The 19,385-nt window shown below is 36.7% G+C and overlaps 1 protein-coding gene across 2 annotated transcripts in view; it reads left to right on the top strand.

Annotated features, from left to right (window-relative positions):
• Window positions 1-17,498, top strand: part of GABRG3 (gamma-aminobutyric acid type A receptor subunit gamma3) — a 729,891-nt gene extending 712,393 nt beyond the window's left edge. The window contains exons 8-10 of one of the 2 annotated variants that reach the window (XM_039218219.1): window positions 3,740-3,936; window positions 4,237-4,296; window positions 9,237-17,498. In XM_039218219.1, the coding sequence (XP_039074150.1) occupies window positions 3,740-3,936; window positions 4,237-4,296; window positions 9,237-9,518 (539 nt within the window). In that variant the 3' untranslated portion in view covers window positions 9,519-17,498. Of the gene's footprint in view, window positions 1-3,739; window positions 3,937-4,236; window positions 4,315-9,236 lie in introns of both variants that reach the window. The other variant, XM_039218220.1, reaches the window with a different exon arrangement.
• The last annotated feature ends 1,887 nt before the right edge of the window (window positions 17,499-19,385 follow it).

The following is a 19,385-nucleotide window of genomic DNA, read 5'->3' as shown; positions in this document are numbered from 1 at the left end:
GCCCCGCGCCAGGTTCTGTGCTGACAGCTCAGAGCCTGGAGCCTGTTTCATTCTGTGACTCCCTCTCTCTGTGACCCTTCCCTGATCACGCTGTCTCTCTCCTAGAAGTAAATAAAACATTAAAAAAACTTAATTTAAAAAATGTGCTTAGATTGTTTTCAATAGTCAAGTTAGACTCTTATTTCTGACAATATAATTCCATGTGTGCCACATAAAATAAGTTGGGGTTAGGGGTTCAGAACAAATCAATTGCATCTTTGATACTATGCTCTAAGGATGATGTCATCATAAAAATGTAGTCATGTCCTGTGAATCTGTCACGCTGAAAATCTCATTACATCAGTGTAAGGAGACAATTTTTCATGCACTTTTGAGGACTGAGAACACTGTATCATTAGTTTCTCAATAACAGAAGAGATTGTCTATAGCAACTTTACCATCAAACAAGAGAGTGATCATTCTTTTCAGCTATAATCTACACACTAAACTTCCAAGTCTTTTCATGAATTTTCCTCTGACTTCCCCCAAGTCCTCTCCATAAAACATTAAATTTCAGTGGTTTTAGAATTGTGCAACATTTTATATCAATTTTTCTTTATGATAGGAACAGTACCTAACTTTCAATATTTTGATTTGTGAAGACAGATAATATATAAGATTGAATATATAGGTTATTTTCCCAGAAAAATGTCTTTCAGAAAAAAGAAGGAGCTGCCTCAATTTAAAATCCTTGCAAACTCTCTCACATTACATGGTGCCTTTTCTGTATTTGTTATTTTATTCTTTGTTCAACAACAAAGAACTGTTTGAGGAAAAAACTTAACCTGTAATATCCTCTACCAGTGTTAGTTTTGCATGCTTATAGAAAATACATAATAAAATTGGTAAGTCATCCAACAAAGTTACAACACCAGTTTAGTAATTATTCTTGGGGCTACCACCTCATAATTATAAATGCCAGGTAAGCATGACTTTAAATATCAGCTTCAAAAGAATATAATATGTTGTAATGGTTGCACAACTTGAGACTATAAAAGTCCTGACAAAGAGTTACCACTATGGCATTAAGGGAATAGAGATACTAGAAATACGTAATGCTGGAAGATAATAGATTTACACTAGAAGAGTGTAGAAATGTCATTAACACCAGAATATTTAGTTGAGACACCAAAAAGCCTATGGCTAAGACTAAAGGGGGACTTGTAGGACTGCTTTGAATAAATTTTGCACCAAGCCATCACAAGATCAAGAACCATCAGTAAATTAACCCTCTCTCAAAAGAAAACATTTAACATGCTTTTAAAAAGAATAGCATACTTCATAATCTTTGTAATGTATCATCCACAATATTAAGCATAAAATAAAAAATTAGTAGACATTCTTCAAAGCAGGAAAGTATGACTCATGATCAAGAAAAAAAGAGAGTCAATATAAAAAGACAACTCTGATGTTGAATCAGCAGACATGGGCTTCAAAGCAGCTAGTTTAACAATGTTAAAGGACTTACAGTAAAATATAATGTTGATAAATGGACAGATGGATAATCTCAGCAAGTAAAGTGTATTAAAAAGTAAATTCTAGAATGAAATGTATAATAGTTGAATTGGAAAAATTCATTAAATGGGCTTAAGAGCAGATTCAAGATGGCAGGAAAAAAGTTCAGGCATAATTGAAGACCATCATACAAAATTTATCTAATCTGAATAAGAGAAGGATAAAAGATTTTAAAACATAAACAAAGCCCAGTGGTCTGTGGGACAACATGAAGATGTATAACAGCTATAACTGGTGTTAGAGAATGAGATCAAATAAAATGAGTAAGATAAAAATTTTTTGAAGAAATAGGGCGCCTGGGTGACTCAGTCAGTTAAGCGTCCAACTTCGGCTCAGGTCATGATCTCACGGTTCATGGGTTCGAGCCCCATGTCAGGCTCTGTGCTGACAGCTAGCTCAGAGTCTGGAGCCTGCTTCAGATTCTGTGTCTCTTTCTGTCTCTCTCTGACCCTTTCCTGCTCATGCGCTCACTCTCTCTGTCTGTCTCTCAGAAATAAATTTTTAAAATTAACAATTTTTTTAATAAATGAAGTTAAAACTCCCCAAATTTAATGAAAAATTTCCTACCTACATATCTGTAGACATGACATGGTCACCATATTTTTAAGTTAGATTGCATAATATTTTTTGTATAAAAATACACCTGCCATCAGTGTAGACTTTTCCAGTTTACACAGCATTTTTAAAAATGTTTACTTATTTTTGAGAGAGAGTGCACAAGTAGGGGAGGGGCAGAGAGAGATGGGGGAACACAGGATTCCAGGCATGCTCTGTGCTGACAGCAGAAAGCCTGATGCAGGGCTCAAACTCAAAATCCATGAAATCATGACCTGAGCCAAAGTCGGATGCTTAACCAACATGACTGAGTCCCCAAAGTGTCCCATATTTACATAGCATTTTTACATTAAGTATGCAACTTTCCCACCTACAGTAAGGAGAGCCTGACATTCTGTTTTCACCATAGTGATTAAAGAAACAGATTCAAAGAAAGCAAGTGACCAAATACTGAGCAGGTCCAGAGCAAGGCCAGGGGCTTTGACTTCCAGATCAATGTCTTTTACACATGGTTAAGCTGTCCACCCTGTACTGCTAGCCCCATTCTCCAACTGGCCCTAACTATCCTCCCTGAAAAAGTAAGGGAGGCATTCACTACACAGGAGCTATAATGCTACAGAAAAGGTGGGAAATAATGTGCATTTATCTATCATATCTACCTAATCACTGAATATTACTGCCTGGCAGATATTTTATAGTATTCTGATTCAACCACACAGGTAGAGGGTATTAATGTCCATATTCCTGTGATTCCAGGATCCATGTCACTAGCCTGCCTGTCCAACAGCTCTAGCAGGTTCTGTTTTCCCAGGAGCTCATCTAGGGGAGACTTAGCCTTAACTTGTTTTGCATAGTAATCATCCAGTCATTTCATTCTTTTTCATGTTTAGTAGCCTCCATTCTTTTTTCTTTTTCCTTTCAAAAGTTCCATCACATGGGTGTCTCTTTTCTAAATCTTTTCCACAGTCTTTGATTAACTCTTTAGAATTGACTCACTAAGTAGCAAAATAGTCAAAGTCAGACCAACACTAAGTATTATGGATTAACTGATCAATGAATCAATGCATTCCATGTGAAGCATTCATCAGAATGCCAAAAATGCCAGGTACAATGCTTGGTGATAGGTAAGAAAAGATGAGCAAAATACAGTTTTGCTTGTAATGATTGCACAATTTATTTAGGGAGACAGAAATGCAAAAACCATAAAGACATATGCAATTATCTATGCTAATACAGATATGAGGTACATAGAAGGCACATGGTAGTTCAGATTCACATGTTATCAACTCTGAGGTGCATGCAATAGGACCTCAGAAAGAGTAGTACTTCATCTTGTTTTCAAAGAAGGGTGGGAGTTCACAAATTGCATAAAAGACAAAATATGAAACAATTTGAGAATTTCTGAATAAATTGAGAGGTGGTGACTTAATTCAGGTAGTTTAATGTTTTTGTGAAGACTATAATAAAAACTTTATGGAAATGTTGCTTGCAAAATTTCATAGACATTAAAATTATAAGTATTATTACATTTATGCAATGTCAAAAAGGATTTACCTAAAAATAAAACACTGTTAGAATGGAGGAATTTGATATTGTTCCTTTTACAACTTAATAACTATGCCCTGTACAGGCATCACCACAGTGTTGACCATGACCACACTCAGCACCATTGCCAGGAATTCCTTGCCCCGTGTGTCCTATGTGACAGCCATGGACCTCTTTGTGACCGTTTGCTTCTTATTTGTCTTTGCTGCTCTGATGGAGTACGCCACCCTCAACTATTATTCAAGTTGTAGAAAACCAACTACCACTAAGAAGAAAACATCGGTGAGTTCCAGTAGCAAAGATTTTCTGGAAAAGTAGGGGAAGGATAGTTTGCAATAAATGATTCTTATTCCTAAGGATCTTATGCACTTGTTAAATAACTAGTTAATTCAACAAGACATTTTTTAAAAAGACAAACATTCTGAAGATACGAATATGACCATAAAGCAAGCACCTCTTCGCCTTTACCTACCAGTGACATGGATTGATGTAATCACATGTGAAAGATTGATCTTAACTAAGATGATTGTAAAGCAGATTTCCACAGAAATTTTCTAATTGCTTTTTCTGGTTTTCTTGTAGTTATTGAATCCAGATTCCTCAAGGTGGATTCATGAGCGAATAAGCCTACAAGCCCCCTCCGTATGTATAGCATTGAAGGTGCAAATATTTCTGAGAACTCTTACTAAACTAATAATGAATGATATTATTGTTTATGTATGCATGTATTGAAGAACAATGAGTGTTGCACACACTCCTTTCAAAAGTGTGTACACTTTTTTAAAATATCCAATTTAGAAAATTTGGAAAATGAAAAAAATAATCATAATCCTTTTACCCAGGGATCAGCATATACATACATATTTCTGTTTCGTAACTCAAAAATATGTTATGAATAAGTTTCTGTGTTACAATATTATTTTATAGGATCATTTAATTATTGAATTTTTTGCAATGATTGATGCACAGACAGTTGTGACTGGATATGAGGCTAATCCACACCATTTCACTTTTATACATATTCTTATCACTACAGTTTTGTATATACCTGTGACTATTAATATAAATTCCTAGAAGCAAAAAGACTGGGCCAGAAGAGTTGCTTGGCTCCATGAGCAGCATGAGACACCTACCTCCTAGAACTTTGGATAGACAAACAGAAAAATGGCTCCTACAAACTGTTCCTTTATCACTTCTTTGATTATTGACAAAGTTGGATATATTTCAGTTTATTTTTTATTCACATTTCTGTTACTGTGAATTGCTTTTTATGTCTTCTTTTATATGTTTTTATAGAACATTTATAACTATTTCATGTCTTTTAACTTTTTAAACTTTAAAAGACACAATCTGCCAGTTATTTATATTAAAGATTATGTATATTGTATTTTATATAACATAAAATTTATACTCACATACAGAATAACTAAGCATATTAATATGTTTTTTGTTATGTAGTTTTATTCCAGTTTCATGGCCATGTTGTCACTGTCATTTCTTGTGCTTTTCTCCACATGTATTAAGTCTCCTGTTGCCAAATCTATCAGCCTTTCCTTTTGTGGTCTCTGCCTCTTGTGTCTTTCTTGGGAAGGTCCTCCCTACCCTCAGAATGATCTAACTCCCCGTCACTTTCTTTTGAGCACTTAATCTGTTCAACACTATGTTCAAAGTGCTTTCATGTATCAGTTCATGTAACCTAACCCATTCTAATAACAAGGAATCTGAAATATGGAGAAATTAGGGCCTATAAATATTGATGAAGGTACAATAATTTATAATATTGTTAAATTAAATTAGTAATGCATCTAAATTTTTAGTATGTGGCTTGAGGTAAGAATCCAACTTTTGAAAAATTGAGAAATGTCTAAAATTTACTGACTTGAGCTACCCTTTTATCATATAACAAAATTTGTATATAACTACTTATATTTCTTTATAAATATCAGTTCACTAATTACACTGAATGCTTTATGCCCACCTGTATATAATACATAGTTTTCTAACTGATGATTAGTAATTTATGTTTAGTGCATTTCAACATGTTTTTTAAAGGAGACTGCTTGGTTATCTATACTCTGCAAGTGTATCATTTTAGTTCTAACAGAAGGTGAGTGCTGAAGACACTGTTACAGCTGTGGGAAGCCACAGAGAACTACAGATTTGCCAGCAAATGCTTCCAAATAGCAACAGATGGAAAAGTAATGGAAAGGGTTGGGAGTGGGGATGCTCTAAACAAAAATAGGTCAAAACAAATAGCTTGAGGCCTAGAAAGCACATTATCACACACAGTCAAGGGGTTGGGAGTGGAAGAAGAAATATTGACACCTTTGGTATACAAAAGATACTGCCAAAAGAAAGAATCTTTTACATAGCAAACAAACAAACAAACAAACAAACAAATTTTCACAAAACCAGAAGAACTGTTTTGTTTTGTTTTTAAGAGAAAAAGTGTAATGACCTTGAAGAAAGTACATAGAAAAACAATTCAGAGAGAAAGGGCTCCAGGCCAGGTGAAAAGACACAGAGAGTTCTAAAACAAAAGTTCATAAAATAACCAAAGAAAAATAGAGTTTTCCAGGGTGCTTGGGTGGCTCAGTCCATTAAGACTCTGCCTTTGGCTCAGGTCATGATCTCATGGTTCATGAGCTCAAGCTCTGTGTCAGGCTCTGTACTAACAGTGCAGAGCCTGCTTGGGATTGTTTCTCTTTCTCTCTGCTTCTACCCTTGTGCTCTCTCTCAAAATAAACAATTTTTTTTAAAAAAAGAAAAGGGAATTTTCAAACTTTTCATGATATTTTTCAATGTATTCAATTCTATGCTGAAAGATCCACAAGGTCAGGCTAGTTAAGGGGCCCTCTATCACCAACATCTGCAGAGATGATCAGTCTCTGAGCAATGAGGAACAGGAGCCAGGCCCCACTAACAATCATGTATGCACTTTGGGGCAAGCTGTTCGAACATCTTTGTGCCTCAGTTTCTTAACCTGTAAAATTCAAGGTTAACCACTTCATATGTGGAGTAGAACCTGCCACCCAGGAAACACATGGTTTCCAGGGGAGTCAAGAGACGGCATTATACATGCAGGGAAAGCAGGGGAGAGTTAGGGACCCTGCTTGGCTGCAGGTGACCTTGGAGACATATTAATTAAAATCTCCACTTTGAGCTCAGTTTGAAATTTTTATGGTAAATGAGAGATATACATTTTAAAAAGTATGTAAGGAGTTTAACATATGTTTAGGGCTCTTAACATCTTAAGCTTAATTTTAATATTATAAAATCCAATTCATTTTATTTCATACTTATTTATTTATTAAAAGCCCTCTTAATTATTAGATCAGGTTTATTTATATTTCAGTGATCACGATTCTTTAGTTTGCTAAATTAAGAAGTGAATGGGTGTTTCCTTGGCCCCAGAAACCTTGCTGCTCATGTGCCTGCAGCTCCTTGGTTACCCTTTAGATCTCTAAAGATCTGTCCCCACCCTTTCAGAGCCTTCTGATGCCCATTCTGGGTCAATACCTTCCTTTGGGCTTGTTCTGCCAATAATGGCCATGTTTCTCATCTGTGTGTCACTACACAGGCACAAAGTGTTGAAGAAATGAAAGGATGAATATCTGGCTGAATACTGTCAAAACACGTATGCAATTATGTAATAAAGGCAGGTTTTTCCAATTGAAGCTTGCCAAAAAGATACAGATTCCTCAAATGCACTGAAGTACAGAAGGAATCAACTTTTTTTTCTGCTACCACCTCCCCTGGTGATTTTTACCCACCCAAGTTTAAGAACTATTAACCTTGAGGAGATGTGTCCACAGTAGAGCCTATAGAACAACAAAGCTTTCATTTCTGTCCATTACCCAAAGGCATGGAAGAAGGTAGAAGGTTTCAGCATGACATTCCTCACTGGTCATTGGTATGTGTGGAGTAGTCAATGCTTAGTGAACATGTGGTCTGGGACATCTCACTTTGGGTTGGACCTCACACACAAATACTTCTGAATTAAAAGGATGACCAAAAGGTTACCAGTAGTGACACTGAGTGCTCTACACTTTTACTTGCTTCTCTCTGGTTTTTGGCTCCACATAGTTATAAACATATTCAATCAAACTGAAATCCAGAAGTAGAAGGAAAGGTGTACAATGTTTCTTGTAACAATAATTTTGGGTAAAAATACAGTTGACCCTTAAAAAAATATAGCTGACCCTTGAATAATACAGGGGTTAAGGGTGCTGCCCACCACACCGCACACACACACACACAGAGTAAAAATACCTGTGTATAATTTTGACTCTCCAACAACTCAACTGCTAATAGCCTATTGTTGAGTGGAAGCCTTACTGATAACACAAATAGCTGATTAACATATGTTTTATATGTTATATGTACTATAAACTATATGCTTACATTGATGTAAACTAGAGAAAAAATGCTATTAAGAAAATCATAAGGAAAAGAAAATACATTTACAGTACTGGACTTGTATTCATTGAAAAACATCTGCATATTAGTGGACTCACACTATTGAAATCCATGTTGTTCAAGGGTCAGCTGCATAAGAGGTACTCATGATGCTTTCTAATGAATTTTGGAAGGTCCCTCTCCCCCAAGCAAGGAACAAAAGAGCTAGCCAGCCAGCTGAAAACTAAGTTTGTGTGTCCACCCCTCCCTTGATTTCAGCTCCCACTACTTCCATTGGCACACTTCAATCCCTCAGTTCAACCAACACAAATAAAACTAAAGCAGAAAGGCAACTATAATTCTTAATACTCTCACATCATTCAATCAAATTTATAAATATATCTTCTTAACAGACTTCAACTTAATACATAATTCATAGTTATCTGGAAAAGCTAAACAAGTGCCTGAGGAATTGTCAAGTCTATTTGAAGCCACCTCTCAAAGTTAAGAGTGATTCCTCTCATTTTTGAGTGAATGTAAGTCAACCCTCTCTCCTATACAGGCCCTAAACTGATTTTTCCACATCAGGAGGAGAGCTCGGGAAGTAGAAAATAAAACATTTCAATTGTACACACTTTTGGCTATTTCTCTGTATGTGACAAGTAGTGTCTGGCCACCACATACTGAAAGTTCATTTTTTACCTTAATTACATTGAATAAGAAGATTCTCTCATCAGTCTTATAATACCATATTTTTACTACTTACTAATTAGGAAAAAAAAGCAAATTTATCTCTCCACATTTCAACATATGTAATGCTTAACATTTAAGGGATTATACACAATATGTACTCCAAATCAACAGAAAAGTAGGCAGAACAGAAACTTGAAATAGTTACTACATATCTGAAAATATGCTCAGCTTCCCTCACCAATACCTGATATATGCAAGTTTTGAAAACTGCACTGTATTTTTTTTTTGCATTACATTTTCAGATATATAATTGGAAGATTTAACTCTAAGATTAAACTGTCCAGTTCAGGGATTGGGGTTGTGTGGGAATGGGCATGGCATTATCTTTCTTATCTATTGGACAAATATAACATGCACCTATTGCTTGATTTACCTCAGGCTTTTCTTATTGCATTACATGATGATTTTTATGTTGTTCTTGTTGCCTACAGAACTATTCTCTCCTTGATATGAGGCCACCACCACCTGCAATGATCACTTTAAACAATTCTGTGTACTGGCAGGAATTTGAAGATACCTGTGTCTACGAGTGTCTGGATGGCAAAGACTGTCAGAGCTTCTTCTGCTGCTATGAAGAATGCAAATCTGGATCTTGGAGAAAGGGACGTATTCACATAGACATCTTGGAGCTGGACTCATATTCTAGGGTCTTTTTCCCTACATCATTCCTGCTCTTCAACTTGGTCTATTGGGTTGGATACCTGTATCTCTAAATGTTGCTGTGGTGATGAGTAAAGGGCACTAGGTTTTACTCTTTACTTTCACCCTCCCTAGACCAGTAATGACCATTTGGAGTAGGAAGGAAAAACACTGCTCAGTTTATCTGAAGTTATACATTACCTTTGAGCAGAGCAGGAGTACATGGCAACCACTTCTATTATGTATTTTACACTCACACACAAGCGCACGCACACATATTAATTGATTTTTAAAGTGATATTCTTGCTAATCCCTTATTGAATTTGTACCTTGGTGATGTTTATGAATGGTCTTTTGATATTGGAAACAGTTGCCAACTGTCATTGCAAGGAAATCTGTAAAACATGCAAGCAAATATCTGAGAGGCTCTCTTATGCCAAGACCCCTTCTATATCTTTCCTTAGCAACTCTTAGAAGCACCAGTGCCCACATGTGTGGAGTCACTGCTTGCTGAGACACACTCATACTGACCTCAGCTGCCCGTGTTCCTGGGCAGTTTGAGTTCAAGTATGAACTGCAATGAGTTTTGATCCAGGTTCCTCTCTCTGTGGCCTCTTTTACTCTGGCACTATCATTGTTAGTTAGCATTTCTTTATCTAATAATCTCATCCTTGGTTTGGGAAGGGTGTATATGCATCATCCACAAGTTTCCAGTTGAGAAAAAAAATATGATTTGCAAAATTCTCATGTTGCTGAAGTCAATGATGTTGATTATCTCCGAACATCAGAAGGTAATTACTAATTCCAAACTACTAAAAGTCAGCAGTATTTTAAATTTTCATTCTTGGATTAGTTCAGTTGGAGTTCAACATTTTACCTTAAGAGTTGTGTTTTACTCGACCAAAACACAACCCCAGGGTATATGTCTTGGGTAGATTATGCTATTACAGGTTCAATGATTATCTTCATCTTGCAAAGACAAGTCTACAGCAATCATAAGCCTTTGTCTTGAAAATGTTTTCCGAAGTGTGAAAGAAATATAGATGGAATTTAAAATTTTCTTAGTGAATATTAACTTTCAAGTCAAATCAACTTTAGATGCAAAAAAAAAGGCAATGGCTATCATCAATGATATATTTTGATGAACAAAATTATTTTATACTTTGAAATATGAATATGTAGCAAAATCCCAAAGAAAAAATCCCCTGAAATTATTACTCTTTTGATATTTTTATAACACAAAACTAATTTGCTTCTCAATGTTAGTTCTTTGTTATAACTGGATGCCAGTATGTACTTCACAAGACTCTTCAGAAGACTCCCACCATTGATAGGAAAAACAGTCCCACCTGTTCATTAATAATGTATTATTACTTTTGGTACTAAAATTTTGGTACCAGTATCTCTGTACTTCTCATCTTTCTCACCTAGAAAATTGAATTAATTTTATTGGAAACCATAAAGTTTTATTTTAATTATCTATTGTAAGTACAATTATTACTCAGAAAAAAGGTAAAATAACATACAGAGAGAATATATAAAAGTGTGTATTTCACACAATTTACTGGAATGACTACCAGACATAAAGGGATGGGAGTAGAAGAGGCTAGAAAAGTAAAATACGAATCTGTTTATATTTATGAAACATCATTCACATCAAGTGAATGCAAATACATTGGTATACGATCACCCAGCTTTCAAGGACTGAATCTATATAGTGTGAGACATCCAAGTCCATTGCTTTCCTTCCTGTGGTCTCCCTGCCTTTTGATTTGCTAGTTGCTATATAGGCCACAAGCCAATTGGGTTCCACTTAGCAAATTCATTTTAAAACTTAAAATAATGATAAACATTTGTGGAGAAACAAGTTGAACCTATTGGCTTACATGAAATTTCTACTTTATTAGAGAATTTCACATACTGGCATCCTTGTTCTGTCTCTCATACATAAAATACTCCCCCACACTTGGCAGTGGTGTCCTGGAGGCACTACTTACCATGAATCTTACCATATCCCACCAAAGCACTGAGTACCAATGGAAGGTGGTCCAAAGTCAGTCTTCTTCAAACATAATTTTCATCTTTGTGAATTTATAATATCTAACAAAATGTAGAATTTCAACCTGTTATGTCTTAAAAGTAGTTATGGAGGGAAATGAATTTTCTAGTGAAATTCTTCTTGGAAGTGAAATAACCTAAGAACACTTTTATAAGATAAATTTAGTCCAATCTTTCCTTAAAAATTATATTGATGCCTCTTATTTCAAAGCTACTCAATATTTGAGAGTTGTTGGCAACTCTTATAAAATTATATGTGTAGGATATACATGCCAATAACCTGTTTTCTGAATCCAACCATTTTCTCTCTGACCTTAGTCATCCTGCTGATTTAAACATTAGTTCATGGTTCATTTTCCTAAAAGGAAAATTTTATCTCAAGAGAATCTCATAAACGTTCACTCACAAATTGTAAAATAGACTCCTGTGCATACAGCAATCTACCCACTCTGGGTTCTGACTAAAAAGAACTCAAACAGCCCCTCAGAACATACCAATGTCAGTTTCTCTGCAGGCTTGTCTGTTCAAGTTCTCCTTATCAATTTCAACTCCTGATATAAGCCTTCAGTCCACAGTATAGGAGATGGCACGTAAGTGCAGAGCTCAGGGGCTTGCTTATTAAACACGTAAGAGTTTACCTTTTGGAGGAAGAAAGAGGAGAGGCACAGGAAGAATGTAAGGAAAATGTATCTCTCTTAAATTGAAGGACTCTCCATCACCAGTATGCTTGGTTAGTAGTGTATGTGTGAGGTGCATGGGTGTAAGGCTGTTCCACCCAGATCCAGCACCCTTACAGCTCTGCCCAGCTTGCTTTGCATTTAGACTTGAGAAATATTTTTTGTGTTTTTGTGGCAGCTGGTGAGGAATTTGCATAAGTGACTGATATTCTAAAGGTGCTACTGTATTCCTCACTTTTGGAAATATTGTAAGTTGCAGAGATGAGAGTTACGTATTTTGAAAGGATTTCTAATTTCTTACCACTGTGGACCATGCTGACAACTGTGACTGTCTCTCCTTTAAGCTCCATCCAGGCTGAGAGGGAGACAAAAGAAAAGGCATTCCACATTAATGAAATTAGAGAAAAATTCCTCTTCAGAGCCTAGAAAGTTTCAGTTTCTACAAAGTCTCAGCACCAGTGACCAGAGGAGAGATTCTCAGGTACTGAGCAGAGAAAGAAAATGTTAGTACAATTTACTTTTGACCCAGCCAATACTGCCCCCCCTTTGACCCAACATATGCCTTAAAATAACAGATTAAGCTTATATCATAGACATCTTATAGATTTTCAGTTTCCTGTGATCACATATATTCATGTCAGGTTTTATTTATTGTTTATTGATGGATGGATGGAGACAGGATTTTCAGTGTGTGTGTGTGTGTGTGTGTGTGTGTGTGTGTGTTCCAAGCACTCTTATCCTTAACTGTATATCAAATCAGTTAAGAATACAGTTTTTGTGGATTCAATTGAAAAAAATGTTTGTCCTCTATGGCAAAGCATTTTCAGGCTACATAAGAGAAATTGGCACCAATCTAAAAGTCAGTGACATAGTGCTTCTGATGGGATGTGAGTGTACACAAAGAACCTTCACACCAAGTCTTTTTATCTGGGCATACCTTCCTACAGTAAAAGTGTCTAGACATATTTTTTGCTTCTCTGCAAAATATCATACTCTGCAAACGAAAGTGGGTATTTCATAACCCCATTTTGCATTAACATATACTTGCCACAACTAGGAAGCAATGGGGCACTCTATCTAAAGGGCTAGAAAAAGACAAACAAACCTCTTCTTCCTTGATTGTTTTTTTAATCTCAGCTGCCAATAACTGAAAACGTTCTGTGATTTATTTTGCAAACTTGAAGAATTATAACTTGTTTCCAAGCATTATACTTATCACTATATCAGATCAATGTTCTCAAGACACAAAGCACTTTGAATTCTCTTCATGATCTTACAAACAGTTGCTTCTTCTGAGAGTTTATAAACTATATTAATATGCAGTTTCAGACCCAATTTCTGTAAGAAAGAAAAGTTAATGAATGATTTGGGGTAAATGTAATCAGTTATAAATATACACTGAAATGCTCAGAACCCTATTGTTTTTAAAATATTTAGGAAAGTGTCTGGAAATAAGGGGGTAAAAACAGATTATAAATATACTGTAAATGTTAAATTCACAACTTTATGCTGAGTCCTCTTCAAATTGCCCAAAATTAAGGAAGCTTGCAATCTGTGCCTATTTCTTTCTCTCAAATTTGCCTGTAGGAAACATTCAGGTTCACAAGGTTTAAAAGTACCTCTACATTGTAAAATCATGTCCAAAGAGCCAAAAATAAAAATAAAAATAAAATAAAATAAAATAACAGTTCAGGCTAAATGACAAATCCCTTTTTGTATTCCTTGTTGACTTAACCTTTTACTTTAGAAATAAATTTCTATCATTATAGGGAGAAAGCAGATACCTGTTGAGATAACAAGATAATATTTCAGTCACTTACAGCTCTGGGAGAATAAGAACTTGGCTTCGTTCATGTTTGATAGTTTTGAAGACTAGAGACTAGACCATTTCCATTCCTCCTTTTAACTTTCTTCTGATTACAAGTCAGCAATTCTAGGCTATAACCTGGTCTAGTTCTATTAAAGAAAGACTATTCACTATTATTTTTCTTCAAAATATCTTTTAGTTAAATGATGCTTTGCTTTTAATGTTGTCAATAAAATACCTTAAGCCTTTTATTACTCTGCTCACACACACACACACACACACACAAATTTAGACTAGTTTAAATTAGTGCTAAAAAATTAGTTGAACAGTCACAAGTTTTCAATGTTTTGAAGCTAACCAAGTAGATTTTTCAGATTACATAACATAGGAACATGAACTAGAAAATTTGGTAGACAAAACACACAAGCATGCACACACATACATACTTGTGTGCACAAATGCATATGCATGCATGTACACACACATACGCAAACACATGCACACATACAAAGCAAACACTGTTTGAATGCAACATTCAGGTAATTGAAGGAAATGTAAATTGTTCTGCTTGCATTATTCAGATAATGGCTTACTTCCACCACTTCATTTTTCAGATTTGTAACCACAAGACAGTTTTCTCAGCCCAGTGGACTAGCTCCACAAAGTGAGGGTGATAGTGGTTCCTGCAGGAAAACAAGATTCTCTATGTCTGTTGAATAGCTTAAGCTGAACAGACTGGAAAGAATAGTGAGGATTGAATTCTAATAAAGAAATCTCCCATATTGAAAAGGTAGCTGCCACAGTTTCTTTTTTCTGGTTATTTGGCATTTCTTCTTTGTTTCTCACACGAATCTTATTCACAAAAGGATTAAAGTTCTTAATTTCAAAAAAAAAAAAAGTAGAAGTCTTAACAGTCAGACTGATTTTCAGGAACAAATGATGAGTGCTTTTATTTGTTTAGAATTTATTGAAATAGATTTTTATTGTGTACTGTTTATATTTGTGAGGAGGGATTTTATAGGGTCAGTTTTGTCAATTGAGTGAAGGCCCCCCAAATACATAGAAAAATAATTTAGTCACTTTGATGGGGATACCAGTCTATCCCATATCTAGCCATGACAGCCCAGCCAACCCATCTGCCATTCAGTTAAGCTGCCCCATTCATTTAGTCCATGCACTGGTTACTGCAAGGTAGGCCTAGAATCTATAGAAAGAAGAAAAATAGAAAAGGAAGAAAAAAAACCTGCATTCTGAAGTGACTTGTAATGTAATTACAAGATAAGTAATGATAGAAAATTCACATAACTTGATGACTAAAATTTCAAATTGTGAACCACATAGGATAAGATACTAGAAGGTAAACCATGATGCATCATCATAACCATCATTATCATCATCATCATCATCATCATCATCATAACCATTATCATCATCTATATCCTTTTTCATGTTCCATACTAGTCCTTAGCTATTGATCCAAAACGAAGATTTAATGTTTTTACCCCAAATAATAACAAAGTGAGAACTTAAATTAAAAAGAAAATGGAAAAGCTTAATTTTAGCTTAAATATTAGATATGCAGATTATAGTTTAAAAGGTTGCTTTCCTAAAATATTTCTATAACTTCTCTGTGTCCCTTCAGTCTTAGTCTGCCTACCTTGTTTCAATCAAACTTGAAATTATACCTTTAGAGAACACTCCACCTATTTTTGTTTATTGGTTGCTTCTGGGTTTTTGTTTGTTTGCTTGCTTGCTTTGTTTTACCTCACTTGACTTTTTAATTCTTTTTCATGAAGATAACATCTTTATGGCTAAGAACTCTTATCTCTAAAATGGATGCATCTACAGACACCACAGATTTTCTTAGCCCAAAAGGACAATCAATAAGCTTCTTATTACACAGTTTGGGTCTAGGCTTTAATCCCCCCTAATTTATCTTGAGACTTTTACTTTTAGATAGAAGTAGACACAGGCAAAATATATTGATTATATTTACAGTGTTTACTATTATATTATCTGTTTAGAATAACTGTATTAAGATATTGTAAAAGATACTTTCAATCATTCTTGACCTTCAAAATGACTAATTTTGTGCTAGTGAACAATGTTTACATGCATATATTTATAAAACTACATGATATGTTTTTCTTTACAAGCAGCTCCTGGACTGTGTGAAAGGGTCATTCCTCATGAGTGCATTTTCTATGGAAGATACTAGAAGAGTAATAATTTTCAGGGATTGGGCCTGGGTTGTCTTATAAGAAGCAAAGGGCCATCTTGTGTTTACATACAGTGATGTGTGTATTTGTGTATGTATGTACCTTGGTAAAACTGGAACAACTTATTAACATGTGTATTACTCTACCCACCACCCCAAATGTAGTTGAAACTAGTAGAAAGGATCAGTTTTCCTAGTGATAGTGTATTAGCTAACTAAGCATTTAGTTAAGGAATAAGGAGTGAGGGAGGGAGAGAGAGAGGGAGAAAGAGAGAAACTGACAGTCTCTATATTTTCTGGAAATATGGGACCATATTATTTCTTTAAAAAAAAGTTAAGTTTAAATACCTGATTAGAAGTTGGTTCTGAGTTCAAACAGTCCTGCCTCCTATTGAGAACTCTTGATCATATTTTTACTTGGGTGCACATCTGAGTGATTCCATGATCTTTTGTGCATGTGGCCAGTATTATCTTATTAGGTAGAAGTAGTTCTCAAGATGTAGGTGGCAAATAACCGTCCTCACACTTGTTGATGCAGCTTTCATGTACAACATGAGAAAGCATCAATCAGGTCTAGTGTGAACAATGCGACTGTCCTCTCTTTTTGAAGCTTGTGTGGAAAGTAAAACTATCAGGAGCCCTGGGAGATGCCCCAGGCAGAAAGGGAGGGAGAAAGAACTGGTCTGCTCTCTGCCTAAATGGAATCCTTCTTACTTGTGAAGTCATCTCATTCAGGTGGGAGGGAGGTAGAGGGATTCCAGAGCCTGAGAGCATCTTGGAATTGGCTGTGAGCACACAGTGTAGCCGAGTTTGGTCCCGAGAAGGGGTCCACCCTGCTCAAGTGTGTGTGCCCACCTCTCTCCAGGAAAGTGGACCAAGGACCAGGCCAGGATCCCCACCCTCACCAAGTGGCCTCCAACAGTCCCTGCTCCCCTGTCATCCCACATGGACCTGGAAGCCCTGACTCCCAGTCTTCGGGCCATCTCGGACCCTTCCCCACTATCCCGAGATGGTTCTGAGGTCTCACTGTCCTCCTCCCCTCTCACAAGGATGTAACTCCCTGCTAGCCGTGCAGCTCAGCTCGTGGTGTCCTAGTGAAACGAGGGCGCACTTGCGCCCGACGTGCCTTGGCGACACGGGCGGCACCACGCCCCGCTTCGCCCGTCCGGTCCTGCCGCACCCTCTAGGCCGTGCCCTGCCCTGGGCTAGCTGGGCCTGGTGGCTGGGTCGCCCTCTGTATTTGTATTTGGATTCCTACGTTTGTACTTCTAATACAAATAAATGCACATGTTGTCAAAAATACTTGAGCCAGGAATGGGCATCTTTCTGGTTTGGGGTGGCTGTCCAAGAAGAGGCTGGTGAAAGGTGGGCTGGGGCCGAGGCCAAGGGTACCCTTATGCATGTGGGTCCTGCCCGCCAAGAGAGTATGACACCCATTGCCCCTCTTGGAGGCTCAGCTCTCTGCCCAGCACCACACAAAGACAGCTTCTGTAAATGTTGAAGAGGAGGGCATTGTCTTCTTCTCTGACAGAAAGGTTACAAGTGGCCAGTGTCCAAAGGAAGTGCCTTCCTCTTCCACTCCTGCCAAAACCCATGAACAGACATTTCTAATTTCTAATTCTAATTCTAAATTCTAATTTCTAATGGAGAGCAGGAGGCCCCACCCCAACCAGGTCAAAGCAGTTGGTTCCAGCCTCTGGGGCCTTACCTGCAGCTCAGAAGACTGAATATTGTGGGCAGAAACCTTATACTGTCTATGCATCTGGAAAGGAGGACTAGCTACCCAAAAGTCCAAACAGTGGCTTGGTGGGAAGGCACTGCACCCCCACACTAAATAAAAGCAAACCTTCACAATCCAAAACTATAAACCAATAGCAAATACCACCACTGTGGGTAGACAGAGAATTTTATACTCTAGTGTATTTGAATTGAGCACATATTACTAAAAATGAACAACCCAGGTCCCCTAGCTCACCTAGTATGACTTCAATGAAACAGTCCCACCTCTTCCCAGTTGGTCCCTGTGCGGGTGGAAGGTGGGGGGGGCGGTTGGTATGAGACATTTTCTACCACATCTGCCTGTTTCTACCTCTGCTTTAAATCCTAACAGAGAACGCAGAATATGACATTCGATTTTCAGAAGCTGATTAGACCTCTCCAAAGTATCTATTTTGGTGTTTTTAGCAATTACTTCTAAAATTACTTCAATCTGTGCTTAAACACTGGTGAATATTCTGTGTTCATTATTCACTTTCTCTTACCAATATTGTCAAGTTCACCCTGGTCTGTGGCCAAAGTTGCAGGCCCCTTCAGAGATAAATTATAACAACAGCTGTCATTTATGGAGGCCTGACTATGTATTAAGAACTTTCACACATTGAATTTGTTCCATCCTTCCAGCACACTGTGATGGAGGTACAGTTTTTGTCACCATTCTGCTGATAGGACAATTGACAGATGGTTTAAAATAACTTGTCCAATATCATAAGCCTAGAAAAAGGATTTTAGTGCTAGAAATATGACTTCAAGCAACTTCAAAACTCCTGTGCTTAGTAGCTACATTTTTCCAGTCAGTGTCTTGAAAACCTTAATATCACGGAAGGAACTTCTGAGACTGTTCTTTTACTGTGGTAGAAATTAACTTTTTAATTAAACACACTTTTCTTTGTGAAAGAACATCTCTTTCAGGGGGGCATTGAAAATGTGTGCCAAAATGGTACACTGAGGTCAGCTGTCTTTAGTAGGGACTGTCTTTAGTATTGCCAGAAATCAATAAAAGCTTTTCTCAAATAAAAAGTAATACATAGAATGTTCACTCACTTGATTGCTTAAGTTGTAAAGTAGGAAGAAAGTTCATGCCAGGCCCTGAAGGTATTGGTTACAGAACTGGAATTTTCAGTAAAGGAGAGACTTCATAAAGTCTTAAGATTTGGGACCCTGAGACCTGGAGTGACGTATTTAAGCTTCCAATCTAACACCAAACTAGTTTTTTCTTTTCTGAAAACCTTTCAACAACTCTCCCTGGGCCAATAGCCTCATTGGTCCAGGCTCAAAGTTATTTCTAAGCATAACCCAGAAGGAGTGCCTCAGGTCTGTTCATAGAGGAGATGATACACTTGGGATCCTGCAGCATCTTAAATATTTGTATTGAAAGGAAACTTGGAAGCCTTCCTGGAAGTTA

This window comes from Hyaena hyaena, unplaced genomic scaffold (genome assembly GCF_003009895.1).
Source record: "Hyaena hyaena isolate Hyena2069 unplaced genomic scaffold, ASM300989v1 scaffold_752, whole genome shotgun sequence".
Taxonomy (NCBI): domain Eukaryota; kingdom Metazoa; phylum Chordata; class Mammalia; order Carnivora; family Hyaenidae; genus Hyaena; species Hyaena hyaena.
This window is presented reverse-complemented; position numbering and strand designations above follow the sequence as displayed.